Source organism: Myotis brandtii, unplaced genomic scaffold, assembly GCF_000412655.1.
Source record: "Myotis brandtii unplaced genomic scaffold, ASM41265v1 scaffold816, whole genome shotgun sequence".
NCBI lineage: Eukaryota > Metazoa > Chordata > Mammalia > Chiroptera > Vespertilionidae > Myotis > Myotis brandtii.
Window position 1 is genome coordinate 773,834 of NW_005371304.1, and position 22,050 is coordinate 795,883.

At 38.9% G+C, this 22,050-nt stretch overlaps 1 protein-coding gene across 6 annotated transcripts in view; it reads right to left on the reverse strand.

Moving 5' to 3' along the window:
• Positions 1–22,050, reverse strand: part of KCNT2 (potassium channel, sodium activated subfamily T, member 2) — a 131,629-nt gene that overhangs the window by 44,423 nt on the left and 65,156 nt on the right. For all 6 annotated transcript variants that reach the window (XM_014531615.1, XM_014531614.1, XM_005884094.2 and 3 more), the window contains exons 9-13: positions 9,309–9,489; positions 7,857–8,021; positions 5,984–6,120; positions 4,831–4,894; positions 3,486–3,594 (exon numbers count right to left, since the gene is read on the reverse strand). In XM_014531615.1, coding sequence (XP_014387101.1) covers positions 3,486–3,594; positions 4,831–4,894; positions 5,984–6,120; positions 7,857–8,021; positions 9,309–9,489 — 656 coding nt within the window. The remainder of the gene's footprint in view (positions 1–3,485; positions 3,595–4,830; positions 4,895–5,983; positions 6,121–7,856; positions 8,022–9,308; positions 9,490–22,050) is intronic.

A 22,050-nucleotide genomic window follows, 5' to 3' on the forward strand; every position in this document is an offset into this window, starting at 1 on the left:
CATGCCAGCCGGGCAACAGAATAGCTTGATGACTTAAAGAAGAACTTGGCACCAGTGACACTTCTTGTTATATTAACATGTTTAGTGAGAATTAATGGTGAGGATCGAGTTTGAAATGTCTATGTGGGTGTTCTATGGGAAATGGAAGATGAACTTGGCACAGTGACACTTCTTGTTATATTAACATGTTCAGTGAGAATTAATGGTGAGGATGGAGTTTGAAATGTCTATGTGGGTGTTCTATGGGAAATGAAGAAATCATGCTGCAGGAAAAACTTGCACCTCACCATTTGGTGAAAGTCAAGCCTTGCACACACATATGTTATTTAGAAACAGCTAAGATCACTTCCAATATTTATATCGCTTGGAAATATTTTTCCACTCTCTTTCTTGGGCAGGAAAAAGTGAGGCATTAGAATGTGTGGTGTTACAGTACAAAATAGATGGTGGCTAAACTGAGACAAGATCTTCATTTTCCAGCAAATCAGTTCTCCAGGATATGTGTGTGTGTGTGTGCGTGCGCACACATGTGTATATGTATGTGGGTTTTAGACAGTACTGTTTTTATAATGGTAACAATGACTACTCACTATCAGATAAATCTTTATACAATATTGCCAGTGACTAACGTTAAAAAGTATTTACTTCTGCCTCTCCTTTTTACTTCATTGCAACCGATTTTTTTTTTTAATTTCCCAAACTAACTCCTACTATTCTACAATAATGATTCATTCTTCCGGGCATGTTTTAGTCAAGAAATCGGAAATATCACATTCAGTCAACACGCTACTATTCTTCCCTTCATTCATGAACTATAATTCACATTCTGTTGCCTATGAAATACTAGAATCAAAGCATGGAAAATAAATTCCATGGAAAATGCCCACTCCTTTGCAACTTGGTTTTTACATTCTTTCCTCCTGCTTGTGGAGGCACATGTACCAATTTGATTTTCACATCTTCCATCTGTTAAAATGAAATGGGAGCTTTTCAGAGGACACTCTAGTGGAGAGAAATGTGTTGATAAAAAGATAAGTGAATATTCACAGATGGCACGACACTTTACCTGGGGAGGGGATGCTGAGAAGAGACAACCTAAATTTAGCAATTAATTTACTCACAAAATATAGATTCAGCTACCACTGATTTTTGAGTAATTTTATCCGAGTAGGAGGCAAACAACAAACTTCTTTTAGGTTCAGCTGACTAACTGGAGAGGACAGTGTCTCTTGCTAAGTTCACTCAAGGCTTTTCATTAAGAGTCTCACGCATCACCCTAAACTGCTCTGAGGGGCATTTTAAGGAAACCAGGATGCTTTCCTCTTCTCCTAATATAAAAAGAGCCCCTCTGAGATCCGCTCATCTCCGCCACCAAAGAATACAGATGAGAAGGAAGTCCAGCAGATGCCATAAGCAAGAAATACTGAGATACACTCTTGGGGATAGAATTTTTAAATATTCCCGTCATTTCAATGAGTTTATCAAAATAACAGAGAATATGAAAGAGAATCAATACAAACAATCTCTGTGATTTCCTGTTTGTGGGAGTGAACGATTTCAGTGATTTTGACCTCGCTGTTGAGAGCAGGTAGATCAGTGGGTTGCAAAGAAGGAGGGAAAACTCAAGTCTGTTCTGATTTTTATAACATTTTTAGAATCACAACAAATTCAATATCCACTTAGTAAACACCTAACATGTGTCAGACATTGTTTATTTCATCCTTACTGCTAATCCCAACCAATGAAATAGAGGCCTCATGTATGTTATGGCCATTTAGCAGGAGGGGGGAAGAAGGTCACAGAATACGGATTTGCCCAGCTAAATCTTAAGTGGTGGCGCTCAGAATCAAATCTTTATTTTTAGTGCTACCTCATTACTGCCTTCCTAAACATCTTATCGTAGCAAGTCATCTTCAGCATGATGAAAAATTTGCGAAAATATTCCCTTGGCCAAATCATAATAATGACACGGCATTAGTTGCAAAGGTCTTTTGGATAAAGCGTTGGCGTTCTCCTGAATGCTAATTGCATGTGTAACAGGAAATAGATGGATTACTTTAATCTTACAAAATCTTCTACAAAGGAGATGCTATTATTCTTTAATTTTCAATTTAGGAAACAGGCTTAAAGAAACCCTGGCACCAACTCTAACCATTTAAATCCGAGTCTCCTGAATTAGCACTTTAAAAAAACCTTCCAAAGAGACTAAAATGCAGCCAGAGTCCAGAGCCACTGGTTGAAGTTGCATGCTGTACATTTTTAGAAAAAAATGATGTCATTCGTCACAAAGCTCAAAGATAAAAGAGCAAATGTGACAGCAATAATTTCGTGGCTTTCTTATGAGCATTTAAAAGTGTGTATAATTTTTCACGGAAATAGTATATACGGTAAGCATTTTACTAAGATATGTGAGCACCTGAAGGAGATGCATTTTGCTACCACAGTTCACATGATTTACATTTTAATGGCTTTGAAGCTTTAGACTATTCAGGTGGAATATAATATAAAACCAACAAGTTACACAGACTCATGGATACAGAGAACAGACTGACAGCTGTCAGAGGGGAGGGCTTGGGGGGCTGGGTGAAAAAGGTGAAGGGATTAAACAAAAACAAAGAAACCTCATAGACAGACAACTGGCTGGTGATGACCACAAGGAACAGGGGGTGGGAGGGGTAGAAGAGGGTAAAGGGGAGATAAATGGTGATGGAAGGAGACCTGACTTTGGGTGGTGAGCACACAGTATACAGATGATGTGTTATAGAACTGCACCCCTGAAACCTATATGACTTTTATTAACCAATGTCACCCCAATAAGTTCAGTAAATTTTTAAAAAGAAAATAAAAAAATAACTAATACTAATATAAGGATGAAAAAGAAAAAAAATGTATATTATTGTCTTGATCAAAATGAGTTCCTAAAGAAGCATTGAAGAAAAAGATAAAATACCATTTTACTATTTAAGTTCCTAACAAAATATAATCTCATGAGAATAATTATTTTAAAAACAGTGACTCCATAAAAAAAAAAAACTCTTGTGTCTCTCTCTAAAAAACTCATGTCTCTCTCTAGAACTGTTTTTGAAATCTTCCCCCAAATTACATGGTAAATTTATATGTGTATTAAGTAACCTATAGCGAGGGTGAACGTAAGTATAAATGAACAGATATGACATGTGGAGCCTGTGTCTATATTAAGCACAAACTATCACTACTCATCTATTCAGGCATAATAAGAATCCAGAAACTTCAGCTGCTAAAATCACCAAATTATATAACCAAGTAAAGCCTCGCCCCAACACATTATCTTGTCACCCTTACAAGTGAATAAATTCTCTTGTACAGCAGACGCTGACAAAAGGAAACCCTGGTGTCCTGTAGAGACACGAATATCACAGGTTTCCGCTACCTCCAGACTCCTCCCCGTCACCATCACAGTGGCAGTCTGAGAGCACTCAGGGAGTCTCCTTCGAGACTCAACTTACCGGCGAATTTGATGTGGAATTTATTCTCGGGCTTCAGAATCTGGACATACAAAGGGCAATTGGGAGCAAAGTCCTTTACAGCCCACGCTCTCAAGATCGTCTGGTGGTCCTGAAAAGATGAAAATCGCAATGGCCTGAAATACGTCGGAGAATGTATAGAAGTCCCCTGCCAGTGATGGCCCACATATACAGTGGTGGTCCCATCAGGCTGTAACCGAGCGGGAAAATTTCTATCGTCTAGTGCCGTGGTCGGCAAACCGCGGCTCGAGAGTGTGGCTCTTCCTAAGCCTTAGGAGGACCCTAATTAAGTTAATAACAATGTACCTACCTATATAGTTTAAGTTTAAAAAAATTTGGCTCTCAAAAGAAATTTCAATCGTACTGTTGATATTTGGCTCTGTGGACTGATGAGTTTGCAGACCACTGGTCTAGTGGCATCGTAGCCTTCATAACCTCGTAGGCAAAGGCTGCAAAAATCAGCCAGGCTGTGGTTGAGATGGCGAACGACTTTAATCTGGGTGTGAATGGGGCCACTGGGGAGCTGTCTAGTGGAGTGTTGCTGAATGCTCAGGTCTAAGAAAGATACAGAGAATTATATCAGCCCTAGCTGGTTTGGCTCAGTGGATAGAGTGTTGGCCTTCGGACTAAAGGGTCCCAGGTTTGATTCCGGTCAAGGGCACAAGCCCAGGTTGTGGGCTCTATCCCCAGTGGGTAGGCATACAGGAGACAGCCGATCCATGATTCTCTCTCATCATTGATGTTTCTATCTCTCTCTCTCCCTTCCTCTCTGACATCAATAAAAATATTTTTTAAAAAAGAATTATATCAATGAATCTCATGTATATTTGAAGCTAAATGAAATAAGATGTGTAAACTTTATCTGAATGTGTCAATAAATAGATCAACATAGGATAGAATAGTTAGTGCAATTAGCAAATGTCCAATAACTAGTTATCAAAAAGATGTCATGAATGATAACAGATACTGTAATATACAGCTGACTTTGAAAGTTTTGGGGGGTGGGGTGGGAAGCAGCATATAGGATTGATCACTGGGAATAGGTCATGCAAAAATGGTCTAGTTTGTGAATATATGATGCATTTCATTCTGATCAACAGAAAACCCAAGTATTAGTATAAACAAATTCAAAAGACTTTTGTTGACACTGGTAATGATCCAACTAAACTTATATTGTAGTAAAGATAGTTTTGAGGTATTTCCTTCTTTTTTAGGGACATTGTGATGTCACTAGGATTTAGTGCTGGCAGATAAAAAATAATCCAATTTTTAGAAAGTCTTCTAAGGTGAAAAGAAAAAATGACTGGCAGAGATTTTAGAAACTTACAGAGGATGTCCTGTCCACCTCACAGCGGCTGCTCAGAATGAAGCAGGCCTCCGCATCGTCCATCCTGAAAGCAGACAGAAAAGCGAAATGACCACACACTGAATAGCCATTTATTTATCATCTGAAAAGTAGAATGTCGATGTTTTCTCCAATGCACACAAACTAAATGAAAAAACTCTGAGCATCCCTCAGTGAAAGGTGGGTTTCAAGATCATGACTGTATTTGATGGTGAATAAAATAACTATGGAATTGGCTCTATGACTCACCAGTTTATAATGAGAGACATAATAAGAAAAGTCACATTTTATTCTCTGTAATCCTATATAATAAAAAGCTAATATGCTAATTAGACCGGACAGCAGAACAACCTTCCAGAATAACCAGTGGGGGGCAGGGGGCGGGGCCGTGGGGTGCTAGGCAGCCGGGGCCACGAAGGCCTACTCTTGCACGAATTTCGTGCATCAGGCCTCTAGTAATTATATATTTTTCCATATACAGCATGTCCTTGAATAACCTGATTTCGTTCCATGCCATTTTGTTATAACGTTGATAAGGTGTTGTAGAACCTTAACTCCTGTCCACATGAATTTGCCTCTGGTAAGAACTGGTTTTGTTAAATACATCCTTTCAACTCCAGAATGAGCAGCAGGATGTATTTAAAACTTTAAAAGCAACAGAAAACATCAACAAAGCCACCTCTGCTAGGAATCTCCTCTGGCTCCTTCACTGTCCTCCTCCGCCCAGTTCGTAATGCAAATGCTTTAAAAATTAAACGTTGACTTGAACTGACATGTCACCTAATATTTAGCCCAAGATTTTTCCTCACAGAATAAACACCGTGTCAGGGATTTGGAGATTAGTCTAAGGGTGAGTCTGGACACCAGCCCATCCCTGACACCTGAGACCATCAACCACGCCACACTCATTGTGCTGTGTGGATAGTCTGCTGACCATCTTTGCCCCGAGAAACAGGAGCAAACACATTAATTTTGTATTTTTTAGCTTTGCATTTGACCAGCGGCGGGACTAAGGCAAAACTCTGTCTTCAAAGATACTGAAACTTATCTTGCAACACTGAACATGGCTAGAAACTGGAGGAGAGAAGTATCAAGCCCCGCAGGTGGAAAGTGATAGGGAGGGAGGGCTACCTACTTTGCTCTCAGCAGATCCTGGTCTTTCAGGGCGGAACCTTGAAGGTAGATGACTCTCTGCGACCACATGGGAATCTGCAGCACCCTCCGGACTTGCACGTCCATTTCCGTGGGGCACAGAATCACCACGTAATAATCCTGTTCAGAACAGTGAGGGCGATGGGGTAGAAGCAACAATGCCCTTGGTTATACTGCACAGGCACAGGGAATATCTAAGAGCACAGAATATCCCGGAAGATGATCAACTGGGAATGCGCTCTAGCTCATAAATGAAAGCTTGCATCTTAAGCCGGGGCATGTGCCAAATCACACAAGACTAAAATAAACAGCTCCGACGTATAAATCTCATAAATCAATGCATTCCTCCTGATCTTTTTCAGTTTTACTAGCACCAGGAAGAAAAGATACTTATACGCAGCACACATTTCCAGCCTCTGAAGTTTTCCGTTTTAGGCTGATTCTAAAGTAATACATAGCATGTCAGGCAAAGTAATTAGTGTCCATTCAGACTTCAAATATTTACTTTCAGGATAAAAACTGTGATGGTGATTTCTATGGTTTGGTACTGTTGTGAACTGATGATATTGAAAAATTTCTGATAGTTGTATGGCTAAAGATTTGTAAAAATACTGATAATACTGACAAAGTAATAATCGTGTTTGAGATCAAAATATTTCAAAATAGTAGTCCTTTGGAGAAAATATAAAGGTACTATTCATAATGAAATGGCTTCAAACAACTGATCTATAGGGATTACATTTCTCTGGGAAACAGTCATCATTTTATCACTCTAAAATATATCTAGTAAAATTTTTTATAGTTTTAAGAATTCTCCGTATTGATATTAGGGTAATGTCAATAAATTACCAGGGATCCGAATTTCCCCCCAAATAGATTTTCTTTATAGGTTATAATGAGCAAACCTGAAATTATTTAATATAAAAATTAAAAAACCAACAAATAGGGAGTTTCTCCCAAATATTCAAGTTAATTTATATAAAAACAAAAGGTATTGTATAAATTAGGTATCACCTATAAATAAGATTGTTATATATAAAAATTGTATTTCAAAAGTACCGTTATTCATGAAAAAATCTTTATTGCAGGGAGAGGTAATTAGATATACTCAGTACTGTTTGGATCTCAGAACGGTCCAACCTTTTGACACAAATTTACTGAAGGGAAACAAGACATTCAGGTAGTTCTTTGCTGTTTAGACGGAACTAAATCTTTAAGCAGCAGAGATTACCACCTTTGACATTGGCCCAGTACTGTGCGAAGAAGAAGTATCTGAGCGTTTTATCTGCATAGACAAATGAAGAGGTTTTTCTGATTTCATGGTCTTAATTCAACGAGTTATTGTCTGATTTTTGGTCACTTTTTGCTACTATGAATAGGACCTAGTTACACGCCAGGAAACAAAAGAAAAATCAGAACTTCTAGTTTTCCATGTTTCCATCAGCAACACTTGATGAAACTGACAGGTTCAAGTGAGCAGATGGCATTGAAATGATTTGTTCATTGTTTTATTAGACTTTGTGTTCAGTTTCACTGTTCCATAAAAATATCACTTATGCACTATCCAAGGAAGAAAAATATCAATCAGGCTAGTTCAAAGAAAACCTTTCCTTGTAGCACTAACATAATCCCATCTGTCTGTTAGTGTAGATGCAGAAGCAAACTAAAATATCGTGTATTCCTTCCACATCTTTTCCTGTGTTCCTGGTTATATTTGTAGTCCTTCCTTTACACTTTCTAAATCTGAGTGCCTAACACAAGTCCCCCGGAAGGCAGGAAGCACCATCCGTCGATTGACGTTGACAATCTGTTAGTGGGTAGGATCCAGCATCATGCACAATAGAACTGAAAGGTACCTGCAGTCTCGGGTGGGCGTAGAACTCGTTTAAAAAGTCCATAAGTAGGTCGATCTTCAGTGAGCTGACACACAGGACAACATGCTTTTCCGTTTGAGCTCTGTGTCGACTGTAGTTCCCACCCGACTTCTGCCTCTCCATCCACAAGTAGGCCAGCTGTTCAAACTGGAGCGCGTTGTTCACATACGAAGGAAAAACACAGGGCGTGAAAGGGAAACTCGTGCTGCCCACCCATGTCCGTTAGGTGTCCTCCGTTTCTTCGATGGAACTCAGCCAGATCCCAATTATGTGTTCCCTTCAACAACACACTTCTCATACGATTGCTACCGAGGAGGCTAATCGCGACAGGGCGTTAGGAGGTGAGTGCCTCTGGTTATGTCCAATAGAGCACGACTCAGCACATGTCTGTCATGGGCTGAGTCTAAGGGAAAAGTCTGATTGGCATTTCCTCCACATTCTCTGTCAAGTTCACCCCGTATCTCATGCAATGGGATACCCTAACCACACAAAACAGGAGGCCACAGTTGGATAGTAGCTGGCATGTAGGGGAAGTGGAGGGTGTTGGGAGGGACATCAGGAAGGAAGGCCAGCGTGATTGGAGAGGAGTGGGAAGGTCATTTCTGGATCTACCTAAAGTATATTTACTAGTAGAGACACGTGGCCAAGGTTTGTAATGGAATGTTCAAGTTCAACGTGTGTTTCTCATTTCCTGTTTCTAACCCGCCCACCCAAAGCTCATTGTAGGAAAGAGTAAGAGATTGTATCTATTTATCTGACGTCTCCTTTTATATATCTCTGTCCCTTTGCAAGAACCTTATCCAGTCCTCAAAATGCTGCATAATAGTTATACATCCTCTTCAGGTTTTATTTTAGTTGCCAAATCAGGGAGTCCCCCAGAAATGTATACACACTTTAACAGCTGATAGCTCAATTCAGGGAGTCCCCCAGAAATGTATACACACTTTAACAGTTGATAGTTCAATTGATGTTTTTTTTTCTTTTCAGATCTAACCCATTGGAATGAATAATTATTCAAAGTGTGTATACATTTGGGGGGGGCCACTCTGCATATGTAATCAATTTTTATTCCTTATGATGTTTGGCTTTTAGATGATTTCGAGAAACAAGAGAAACCAACCCTTCACAAGTTTGCTTTCTTGATCTCTCATTCTATGATTAAAAACTGTGTCATCATTAACTGTCATTAATGCAGATAAATGCCCTGTACGTAAAAGGAACATCTTGAAGAACTGAAATGAGATGTGAGCTCTGAGTTGTGCATGAAGGGGGGAAAACCCTCCGTTTCTAACTTAATGTCAAAAGGCTGTTCTGAGCCAGATTTAGTTAATTTGCTACAGATAATAAGAGCGTGCATCAATATATTAGATTAATAAAGACTTGGCTTTATAAGACTTCACACACTTCTACAAAATCCCTCATGGTGACATTTACCTGTATGGGGAGGACCACAAGGGCCACACATATCATAGCCACGACAAAGAGCTTGGAGGACCAGGTTTCGGGAGTGACATCCCCAAAGCCCACAGTCGAAAAGGTCACGATGCAGAAGTAAAGGGAGTCGAAGAGGTTGAGCTTCTTCCCGATCCGCTCCAGATGCTGGATCCCACAGATGCTGGAGACACAGACGCACATGAAGATGAAAACATTCGCATCCAGCACATTGCTTCTCACCATCGTTCATTTGAAAGCCAAAGCCCATTTCATGGAGCCCCTTAATGGCGGGGATCTTATATTGTACACTTTTCCTTACGAAAACATAATTTTTAAGGTTTTTTTTTCTACTTTAACCAGATATGCCGTTATTTTGAAGTAAAAAGTATATATTCAGGCCCAGTCAGTGTGGCTCAGAGGTTGAGCATCAGTCTATGAACCAGGAGGTCATGGTTAGATTTCTGGTCAGGGCACATGCCCGGGGTGCAGGCTCGATCCCCAGTGTGGGGCGTGCAGGAGGCAGCCAATCATTGATTCTCTCTCATCACTGATGTTTCTATCTGTCCCTCTCCCTTCCTCTCTGAAATCAATACAAATATATTTTTAAAAAACACCCCCCCCCAAAAGGTCTTTGTAGGACAACTCAGCAATACAGATAAGCAGCCTTAAAAAAAAGTATATCTTCAGGATAGGTAGATTCATAGTTTATTGCTACTCCATCACCTTATTCTTGAGGCTAAGACAGTTGTAGCAATGAAATACCCTTGATTTGCATCATGCATAAACATTATTCACTTGTGTATGAGCTATTTTTCCTAGAACTGAGGATGCTACCACATGACATATAAAGTCTGAAGCTATTCCATGATGATTATCCATTTTTAATATAGATCGCTATCTTTTCCATCCCCAGATGTCCTTGGAGTCATTATTAAATGAAAACCGCCTCTTCTTCCTGACCATAATTGATGAATTGCAGCTAATTACTATTTTGTATTTGTACCCAGAAGTGATTTTAATGATGTGCACAGATTTTCTGATAAACTAAATCCCAGAAAGGCTCACATACAGGAGCACGTTCATAATCAAAATATCCTATTTTGTCTTGTCTTAAACAGAAACACTTTTTTTTTTCAGTCAAACACCAAGTTCAACTATTTAAATTATATCCTGAATTGAAAGTAGCAGAACTTAGTCATGTAGAATTTAAATAATCATATCTGGCATCCTGAATTGAAAGTGGCGGAAGAACTTAGTCATGTAGAATTTAAATAATCATATCTGGTGGATATTAGTAAACACTGTCTTACCTTTAAATCTTACACTAGTGGGATTTAATATTGTTTTGTGATTAGGCAGTAACATATTTTTTAAAGCTTACTTAAAATACTTGGTTTTAGTGTATATCTAGTTATAACAATATTTTTGTTGATTATCCTATATCCCGTGCCCAAACATTTGAAATTAATATAATCTGCAATTTAAGATAGAAAAAAATAAACCAGTATCACACCATGCTCTATGTAACACTTTGTTTAGTTAATAGGCATAAAAGTTACTCAGATTCATTGGTAGTGGTTGACTTTAAAATGAAATGTGGCAAGTAAATATAATTTTCCTATAGTTCCTCTATTGTAAATATACCTGCAAATTTCAAATAAGAAAAAATGTTTGATTTAAAACCAATAGGTGTTAAAAATTTTACTTAAATATGTCATAATGAGTAACGTAATATCGTAAAAGTCATATTTATTCATACAAATACATTTCCTGATGGTTTCTTAGGGCCAAGCATTGTACTGCATGTGCACTCCAGTCTATACCTGAAGTGAATGATTTTGACCTCCCTTTTATAATACTACTAATAATATCATAAATGAATAACCAAGCATTTAACTTATAACCTGATTGATGCTAACTTGGGTCAATTACTTAAGCTTTTTAAACTTCCTGCTTCTCAACTGAAAATTAAAGGTAATATTAACTTCTCCATTTGGTTATCATGCGCTAATGCAGCAAAATGCTGGCACATGATAACACTCCTTGAATTAGGTGGAAATTTTGTTCCTTATATTCCAGCTCCTGCATAGGTAAATAGATAGATAGATAGATAGATAGATAGATAATAACACTCCTTGAATTCGGTGGCAATTTTGTTCTTTATATTTCAGCTCCTGCATAGGTAGGTAGGTAGGTAGGTAGATAGATAGATAGATAGATAGATAGATAGATAGATAGATGATAGATGGATGGATAGATAGATAAGCACACAAAACAATGAGGCAAATCTAAGGATCGAATATCGACACAAAAATATTACATTAAAAAAATATTACAAAGCCTTTGTTTTCAACTTGACTGCAGACCCGGGGACTTGAGAGAAAGAGCAGCAAAGAGGACAGTGCAGGTGGATTCCTCTTGGCTGTGGGTTTACTAACAGCTTTTAACGGCAGAAAACTAGCCACGGGTTAATGCGTCGCCGTAATCCCGGCCAGGCTTTGCTCAAACCTGCATCTCCACAGGGATGGGAGTGGGAATACGGGCCGGCTCGGAGGGCTTAGGCCACGTGTAGTGTCAACTCAGAGCTTCAGCTGTTGACACAGACCCGACATGCTGACCAGAGTGACCTTTTCAGGGTTTCACGCCCGTCACTTACGGGAACTGACAGCTAATTCTCGGTTAAGTTCTATTTCCAGGCCCAAATGTCAATAGCAGATCAATGACTTGTTTTTTCAAAGAGCTGCTTATCGCTGAGATTGCTAGAATGAAACAATGTCCATGCTAATTACATAAAAAACTGCGTATATGTGTATCACACATGCATATATTTATGGTTTATGTAGCTCACAAACCTACGCAACTACTAAGTATATCACTCCAGAGTAATAGTTGAATTTAAACATTAAAATACTAATATTAGGGGAGGGATCCCAATAGAATTTTCTCTTTGTGTATTATTTTTTTTGCATACGCTCATACTTCAGTTTAAATAGGTTATTTAATTTTTTGTTCTATCACAATTAAATATATCTACTTTTTTAGATATTCTGTGCATTTTGGGGGATTCCTGCCATGCACAGACTTATGTGTTTTGCTTTGTTTTTTGGTGCATAATTGTGGTTGATACTCACAATATTGGACTTGCAGCGCACTTCCAAAACTAATTCACAAAGCCATTTCTGCCTTAGCGTAACAATACCCATGTGACAATGTTTGTCTTAAAGATCACTGTCACAGAAATAAAAAAATAACCTTTAGGGACTGGACAGCCGGGTACTCTGGCAAGTCTTCCTACAGCAGCGGGGACATGCATTTCAACTATGCAGCCCAGAGCACAAAATGCCAGGGAGCCCAGTACGTTCTTCAGGGCGCACTCTGACCTTGACCATCACCAACGGATACTTAGAAACAGAGAGCAAGGTCCCTGGGAATGTCAGACCGTCTCATACAATCAGAACGGATAAGAGGTTGACTATACCAATAGAGCCAAAAGGAACAAATACAGCTCATGAGAGGTACTGTATAACGTTCTATTTGGTTTTCAACCAATATTTGTTGATCTTCCAATACGACCTATAGATGTCGGGGATAAAGGCAACAAATAATAATGACATGAGGTCACGAATATTAGGACACTTTTGCTGGTGGAAAGGAGTGAGAATTATTTCATTTTGGGGGCATGTCATTCCTAAGGGATGCAGGTGCAATCCATTGCAATAATGTATTTTATTAATATACATATACCCATAATAAGCCATTCTTACACTCTGTGGATAAACCCTACTTGGTGGTAATTTTGTTACACTCCCAATATTTTCAATTCCAAAGAAAAATAGTAAGATGCACTTATTAAAAGACAAATAAACACATAAATGAGAAAGTAATATCGACCCACTCCTATCTACCTTTGCGGTAATTACTATTTAGTAAGTACTCTTGCTTGCTTGCTGTTTGTTTTGTTTTTTTTAATGAAAATGCACTTTAGATTTTAGTTGGCAGTTTATTACTGTAGGATTTTTATATCCATCTTTTTAACGGCATCCCGGTCTGTAGTTCTCTGTCTCAATACATGTTCGGTGAGAAGCCAGTTTGGCCAAAGATGCTAACCAGACACAAGGTTCTGCATTCGAATCCATTTGGCAACTCTGGGTTAAGCATATTTTCTTTAGCAAAGACTTCTCTGATGTTTTAATGAGTTAATATTCATCACAACTCGGAGAGTGGGATTTTTAGAGGTTTAACCGAACATATCTGCCAGAGTTCTCAGAAGATTAGGGTTTTACAAACTGCGTGATGAAGACGGTAGCTCGTACTGGGCACTCTGTCTGAGAGTGTTAGAATCACAGTTTAGCTTAATCATTAAACGAGGTGGATAACATTGTACCTTGTCCATGCCCTAGCTTATACTGTCCTAGATTAACTGTCCCCTGAAGAAATCTAATAGTGAAACTGTCTGGCCCTGAAGTCTTCATTTTTTTAATGGAGATGAAAAGACATAATTTTAAAATGCCACATTTTAAAAGGGTTCCGTTTCTACCCTTAATCTCAATTTAACACTGCTTAAGAGCCCATAAGTAAGCATTTTGGAATGATCGACTATTCCAGCCATAGGTCCATAAGATTCATCATGCCTGACTCATCATGCTTTGGCCTTAGACTGAGTTTCTATGAATCTGAATTTTGAGCACATGTAGCAAAATACATGTTTATAAATACAGGCCCACAGCAGCCATCCTGAGCGCTGGCTGAGCCTGGAAGCAGCTCACAGAGACCCGGAGAGAACAGGGCGCCTTTCCTCCTAAGCACTGCAATTATTTAAAATGTGCATCCCCACACTGAGCGGGCCATCTGGGAAGAAAGGCTCCAGTGGTATCTCGTTTAAAAAATAAAGTTTCATTCTTTTTTTGTTAACTGGGACACGGTTAAAGCTCACTAAAGATAATTTTAGCTAAAAAAAACAACAACTGTGCTAACACAGGCAAACATCATAACCACGTTAATTTTAAAAAGGATTATGGCCCCCTTTGCACTAAAAACATCGAACCATGATCTAGATCATAACAAGCATTTCATTTCTAATTGTCCTTTGAAATAAAGCACCAATTTAAAGTGAAATTCATTTTTTTCAGTCTCGTTTTAACAAAACATTCTTCCATTTACATGAGCTAACATCTTAATTTGTAGAATTTTAAATCCCCTTTTTTCACTCACATAATGAAAAAAAGAAAAGATCACCAGGGAATGAGGTAGACATTATATATGACTGTGCCAGCATTAGCAGAGTGATATGTGGTCTTTCTCATATCAAATACTTCAATTAAAGGGACTCCACATTGTCCCTTGCCAGTCCTATAGAGTACATTTCTTTTAGCAAAATGACATTACATTAGTTTATTACATTTCATCTCCTTTCACCACTAATTAATGTGAATAAAATAAAAACATCTGCCGAACAGTCTTAGTAAATGCATCAGACTCATCAGCCTATGGGCACTGCTATCATAATGCATGTAGATGGAAGAGAATGCTCGTTGTTGCTATTGTTCATGGTGGGAAGAATGAAACTTGCGATCGTGTCGTGTTTTGTTCTGTGTGTGTTCCTCAGGTTATATGCTGCACCCATCATCATTTACCAAGAAATGGGTACTGTGTCTCAATGTAAAATGTATTTTCCACTGTGAATTGAGGATTAGAGGGGGGAAGACAAATAAAGAACAAGGCAGTAGGATAAAAGAAATGATCAAAATATATTAAACCAGGTAAACATAAGGAGACAAAATTATTATGATCAAAGGTAGCAACTTGGTAAAGTTAAGAATCAAGTAAAATCCCAACCATGTTCTTCTTCAAACTCTCACTTGAGGAAATCCCAATATCAACATGAATAAGACAGTAAATAAAGACAAGGAGGAACCTAATCACCTAATATTCCTATTCATTTAAAAAAAATTTATTTAGTACTTTTTGCTTCTTGGAAAACTGTTAGGATTTTTCTCTCCTGAAGCTTCAATAAAGGACTTGTCATTTTATCTCTGCTCTGTTGTAGCTCATGGGCATTTTAAAAAGTTTTGCATTTATTTGTTCACCTATGTCAGGCATAGTACTAGGTACTGGGGAGCCATAGTATATATATAAAAAAAAACAAAAACTGGCAAGGTGGCTTCCTTGATGGGATTTAGAATCCAGAGTTAGAGGTAGAAAATGATGACTAATCTACACTAATAAAAGAGAAAGATGCAAATTGACCATAACTCCGCAACACCCACCAGCCAATCAGGAGTGAGTATGCAAATTAACCCAACAAAGATGGCAGGTTAATTTGCATACACAGGCACTCAGCGGCCGGGGGCAGGGTGGGATGCTTGGTCATTGCCATGGCGATGACGCAGGCGTTCCACACCACCCCAGCCGTTTAGTGCCTCTGGGCAGCGTAGGAAGGCGGAAAGGTGGCTCTGGGCTGAAGCGAAGGTGGTGCTGGCAGCCAGGGGAAGGAAGGCCCATTCTTGCACAAATCTTTGTGCATCGAGCCTCTAGTGTAAATGTGTGTGTGTGTGTGTGTGTGTGTGTGTACAAAGGAGAGGCCCCTAGTGTTATGATTTCCTATGATAATGGATTCGGGTGGGTCAGGCTTCAATGAAAAAGTGATGTTCACATTAACATAAAAAGAATAAGTCAGAGAAAGAAGATGGAGCACTGTAGGGAGCAAGGGAGGTGAGTGTGATAGAGAAAGTCAAGGTAAAACTAGAGGATTCCTGGGCAGAGGAAAAATCAACAGTCTGAGATGAGCGTGAAAAGATGGGGAGAATCCTGGTCATGCAGGAAATTTAGAGCAGATTGAAGGGTTTGATATACATCCCAAGACATATGGAAATCTTGAACGTTAAGCAAGTGGTAACACATGGTATTTATATTTCATAAAGGTCACTTGGGTTGCCATGACATGAATGGCTTGGCATGGAGCCGGCGAGAACATGGTAGACCAGTTAGACGGCGGTTGCTGTAAAGAAGTTGTGATAGTTTAGCGAGGTGGTGACAGAGGGATAGGCGTGGGCAGATTTGCAAGACGTTTAGCAGATGAAATGCATGGAATGTGTTGACTGTGTTTTGGATGACAGAACAGGTATTAAGAATGAGACTATGTGGAGTTTGCCCAAAAGAAAGGACAGTGATTGATATTTCACAGACCTGGACAGTTTAAGGGAGAAATAGCAGGAATTATCTTTTATACATATTTAGTATAAGGAATCTAGCAGGAAATGTCACAGAAGCAGCAGGAGGATATAAAGGATGTAACTAAAGTCATCGAAAGTGGCCTACGACAGTTGGTGTCGTCACAATGGTCAGGTGCTTTTTGGCCCATCTGTAACCTGTAACGTAAAGAGGAAATTAAGGCTCTCAGCCTGATCCACCCCCAATGACAGCAACTCTTAGACCAAATTCTGCCACATAAAACGCGTATTAATCCCTGTCCTGTAAGGTTGAAACGGCCCCTGTTCTCTGTCTTTCTGCACATAACACATTGCACAGAAGGTTAGTTTCTACAAGAAAAATGTGAAAAATGTACCAAGGGCAGGTTCAGTGAGCGACCTTGTGGAGTCAGCTGACAGAATCCTCGGCTCTCTAAGCCCAAGGCACCGCATTCCTGACGGGTAGGCCGCTGTGCTCGCCATGGTCTCATAATCTAATTATTCAAGAGCAGAAATAGCCAAACAACTCCTCCTTGCCAACTGCATGTCTTGAAAAATATTTCTAATTTCCCTTATGTTAACTTGTGAGGATTCTGACCCAGACATTGATGTGTGGAACTGGCGACAGCCTGGTAATGGGTTCCTGATTAGAGTCCTTCAAGGTTGATGAGCCATCCCTAGGTTTCAACATATATGGACACATATATATCCCACCATCCTGGAAGATGTATGGGGTTACACAAAATAGTTAAAATACATGGTATGTTCCTGGGAGAAAAAACAAACAAACAAACACGAAACTAAATGGGCGAGGACTGATCATTAAGAAGCTATGTCATGTGATGCTATGTTATAGGAGAGGACAAGCTTGCATGAGCATAAAATGAGTGCATATGGGTATGTGTCTACATTCACCCATGGAGTGTGTGTGTGCACACCTATAGACCCCCCCCCACGCATGCTAATAACCTTCACGTTCATGTAAAAGGTTCTTCATGTAAATTTTTTGGACTTTGATATTGGGAGTACCTCACGCTGACTTTCTGAGTCCTGCGGTGATTTCAGAGACCCCCACTAAGTTTATCCATGCTTTAGTCCCTGTCATAGGACAGCCCAACAAGGCCAATACATCTCAGGGTCACACTCCCTTTTTCTACTGTTTTAATGGCTTAACTTTCCAAAAAAATAAATAAATAAATAACAGAAAGCACAGGCCAATTTTCCTCTTTATTTGCACATTGTCTTCTTAATCATTAGGTTACTTAAAAAAAAAAAAGGTACTTAATAGGAAAACTACAAACTCAAGTTGTCAACAGAGTAACTTCTACTTGCGGCAAAGTAGATACAGTAGAATTTCGCATCAAAAGCTCAGCTCTGACGAACATGAGTCTAGTGCAGCCTTTAGAGTAAGACACATAAGGGAGATGAGGCCAGGGAAGTAACAGGGACAAATCATAAATCAATAGTGTGTGTGCGTGTGTACCTGTGTCTGCCCCAAGCACTGCCTGTATTTACACTAGACCTCCAGGCTGACAAGTCACCTTAAGACACTGCCTGTGTACATCACCCAAGTGACGTCACAGCTCTGAACAAAGGAAATAATAAATGCACGGAGCTCGGAAATTCAGACCTAAAGCATTTTCTCAGCTCGGAGGCCTTGCCTCTCTGCGAGTTACTTTTGCTTGGATTTGTTTGAACTTGTCTGATTCAAAGTGCAAAGCCAATGAGACATTAGCGTTACACACCATTAATTCCCATTATGTACTTATAGATACGTTTATATTTAGAGTTGGTAAAAGCAAAATGCATCCAGTACACATACCAGTTCTCTTCAGAAAAGGTTTAATTTTGCAATGGATTTTCTCTTTACTATCAAGACATTAGTAGGTGAACGCTCAATGCATTTGTCCTTGCACATGTAAAAGATGAAGTGATACCCAATAAATATTGTCTGATTTAAGCTGTCTTATACTCATTTAACATGTTCCCACAAGATACATCTCGCTACTTACTGCTGTATACTAGTCGCAAATAATTCAGTCACTAGTCAGCAGTTTCTGGGAAATCAAGTAATACACAAAATGAACCTTTGTTTTATCATTTCTGAAATGGTCCAAACGTAATTAGCCATTAAAAACAAAAGAGAACATTGAGCTTAAAGTGTTGCCTCACATTGTAAGCCATGAGAATTCCTTTCATAGCAACAGTAATTCTTTTTTTTTTTTACATAACCATTCACTTGAATCCAACATTTTAAAATGTAATATTAAAATGTCATGTTTATCAACAGAAAATACTTTGTCATATGGTAGCATTTTTACTTAAAATTACTGGAAAATTTTTCTCTAAGTGATGGCTAAGTCAACTTCATATCTATTTCAGAGTATAATATGCACATGTAAGTCAATAATATACAAATATAATTATATGTGAGTAAGAGCACTCTTGAGAAGTATCTGATGGGTTCATGTGAGCGTTAAACTAACCCTTCTACAGATGTTGGATTTAATTGCTTGTAAACTGATGTTAAACAGATCAGCATGTGTGTAGAATGGTCTCCTAGATAAATAATTATTCTTCTGTTTTCCTGATCAATGACGGTTTGTTCAAAGAGCGTTTTCAGGAGGTCAGTGACACGTTCTAAAACAGGAATTCACTGGAAAACATAATGTGTGTTGACATTTACGTAATGCACACTTTGCCTCTGTGGCTTCAATTTTTATAAATTATGGAAGAAATTTACCAGATCAGATTATTTATATGCACAGGGATTACACTAGGAATTACTGTTGCAACTAAGATACTACCACTCGGGAATTTTTTGATTCTGTATTTTGTGTGTGTGTGTGTGTGTGTGTGTGTGTGTGTGTGTGTGTGTGTAAAAAGATTAAGGGAAGAGAGTGTTTTTACAATCCAACATATACAATGAATGGGTTATTTCCTTTACTTTTTGCTCATCATGAGATCCATTCAGCTCCAGATTTTCAATGACTAGACATTATCCTAAGAGCACCTATCTTCATTCTTAGCAATTATGAATGTCATCAAATGGCATCGTTTTGTGGACACAGCTGTTCAGGTTCTGGCACACGGTTGAAAAATGATCTAGTCCAGTCTTTGCTCTCAGAGAGGCAGACTTGGGGAAGAGTCAAAATCTAGGCAGATAAGGTAGCGGGTCCCTGAGGGCAAGCAGAGCCTGGGAACCTTCTCTCTAGTTCTTACCAAATGTCTGGAAAGCAAGTGACGTGGGGAAATTAGGTGGAATTGTAAGTGACCCTTTTGTTCCAGTCCGTGTTCTAACATCTCCTAGGCCAGTGATGGCGAACCTATGACATGCATGTCAGAGGTGACACGCGAACTCATTTTTTTGGTTGATTTTTCTTTGTTAAATGGCATTTAAATATATAAAATAAATATCAAAATTATAAGTCTTTGTTTTACTATGGTTGCAAACATCAAAAAATTTCTATATGTGACACGGCACCAGAGTTAAGTTAGGGATTTTCAAAATGCTGACACGCCGAGCTCAAAAGGTTCGCCATCACTGGCCTAGGCTAAGGCTGAAGCCCACAGAAAGCCATCATTTTCCCACAACACTTCCCCTCACAGCACTGCTTCTGAGCATCCACTGAGGTCTCCCCTTGCGTAGAGCAGAAGACAGGTCATGAACAGACAAAGCTGACCTCATTCCTGCCTTCCTGTTTCCTTAAAAAATAGCTTAACTCCTCCCACCCTGACCTTGTCTATCTCCTCTTCAAACTAGAGATGGTATTGCCTACCTCACAGCGTCATGGGTGATTATGAGCTCTGATTAATACGCAAAGCCAATAGACAGGAAACCAATCCTGGTTCTTCGTTGGAGCCATTTTTCTTAAGAAATATCACCTATGAGTGTCTCTGCATCACTCTGCCTACAGAATGAGATTCCTGAATTCCGTGGGGGGTGGGGCGAGGAGGATGTTAATTCCCTGGAGGACCTTGTGTGCCTTCTTTTTGAGGATGAGAGCTAAGTAAATTACATGTCTCCCTCTGCCTCAGCTGCTCAATCTTAGTATCAGATTTACATTTCATCCCTACTATGTTGTGTTTCTTCTATAATGACCCATTTTCTTTTCTTTCTTTTTTTTTTCAGGTTCTTTATTTATTATTCTTTTTCCCATTTCTGTTGTAATGACCCATTTTCTTTTCTTTCTTTTTTTCAGGTTCTTTATTTATTATTCTTTTTCCCATCACCATGTATGCCCTCTTCCACCTCCACCCACACCCCTCCTCCCCTGCAATCACCACACTGTTGTCCATGTTCCTCTTTATTGGCCCAGTTTCATGTCTGTTTCTAAAACTATCTCCAACCTTTTGTTGAAGTTCATATATTTTTCTCCCTTCTTTGACAAATGAATAAATTAAAACTCAGAGATGTAATCAAGTAAAGTCACACAGCAAGAAAGCGACACAAACAAGATACCTTCCCATTCAATGCATTTCTATTTTTACCAAAAGTCTCTCAAATCTCTGCGTGTATACATATGCATCTGTAAGAAATAAAATTTCTAAGAAAAGAGCACTTTGTATGCTAAGCTGGAAATCTGCCCCCTAAATTACAGCAATAAGAAGCCTACTTTATATCTGAAAAGCACTTTAGAATTTACCAAATGCTTTCATGTAAATTATCTCGATCTTTGTGATTGTTCGGCGCTGGGTCCTGTTTGAATTTATAATTATAAAATAGAAAAGGTTTAGAGAAAGGCCAACACACAAAGCAAAAAAATCCCAGGGAGAAAAGTTAACGCATTTGGGGGGATATTTGGTTAAAGAAAGAAAACTGAGTGGTTCAATTGGGAACATAAAAGATAATTATAGAGCAGGGGACTGAAGGTGGCCTTTCACCCTCACCGTAGGCACATTAGAGGGAACAAGCGCATATGAAATTCAAATGAGATATTTAGAACATCCTACAATCAGTGTGCTAGCCAACCAGGAACCTAAAAATAAATCTGTTAAACTTATATATGAAGTTATAGCAGAGGTCCATAATAAATATAATTCAGTGGACTCACAGCAGCTATAGGAGTATTACGTGGCCAAATGAACCTGGGTGGTTAGATAATCAGAGAGATTCTGTATACCATTTACATAGCAAAATGTTGCTGGGAATTAATATAACCCTGAGGTGAGGAGATTAGCATCCACTTAAGCAAAGAATGGAAAGTAGACAATGTTAAAGTGAGTCTCTCAATACTCCCAGTCAAAATGCTTTAAAATACATGAGCAAAGATTATGGGCACGAAAGAGGGTCCATTATAGCACAACGAAATAATTTTTAGGGAATTTACTAAGAGGAAACTGGGAGAACAGCAATGATGCATAATTTTGAATATAAGGATTCTAGCCATCAGTTGACAAGCAAAAGTGTTGGTGCCATTGACTTACGGAGTTAGGTCACAGAAGATGAATTCATGCGCAGGAAAAAGCAGGATGGAAAAAAATGGGGGATTTTTAAAGAGAAAAATAGAGTTGGTGGTATTTTTAAAAGATGTATGAATTCTACCCAGATTGGG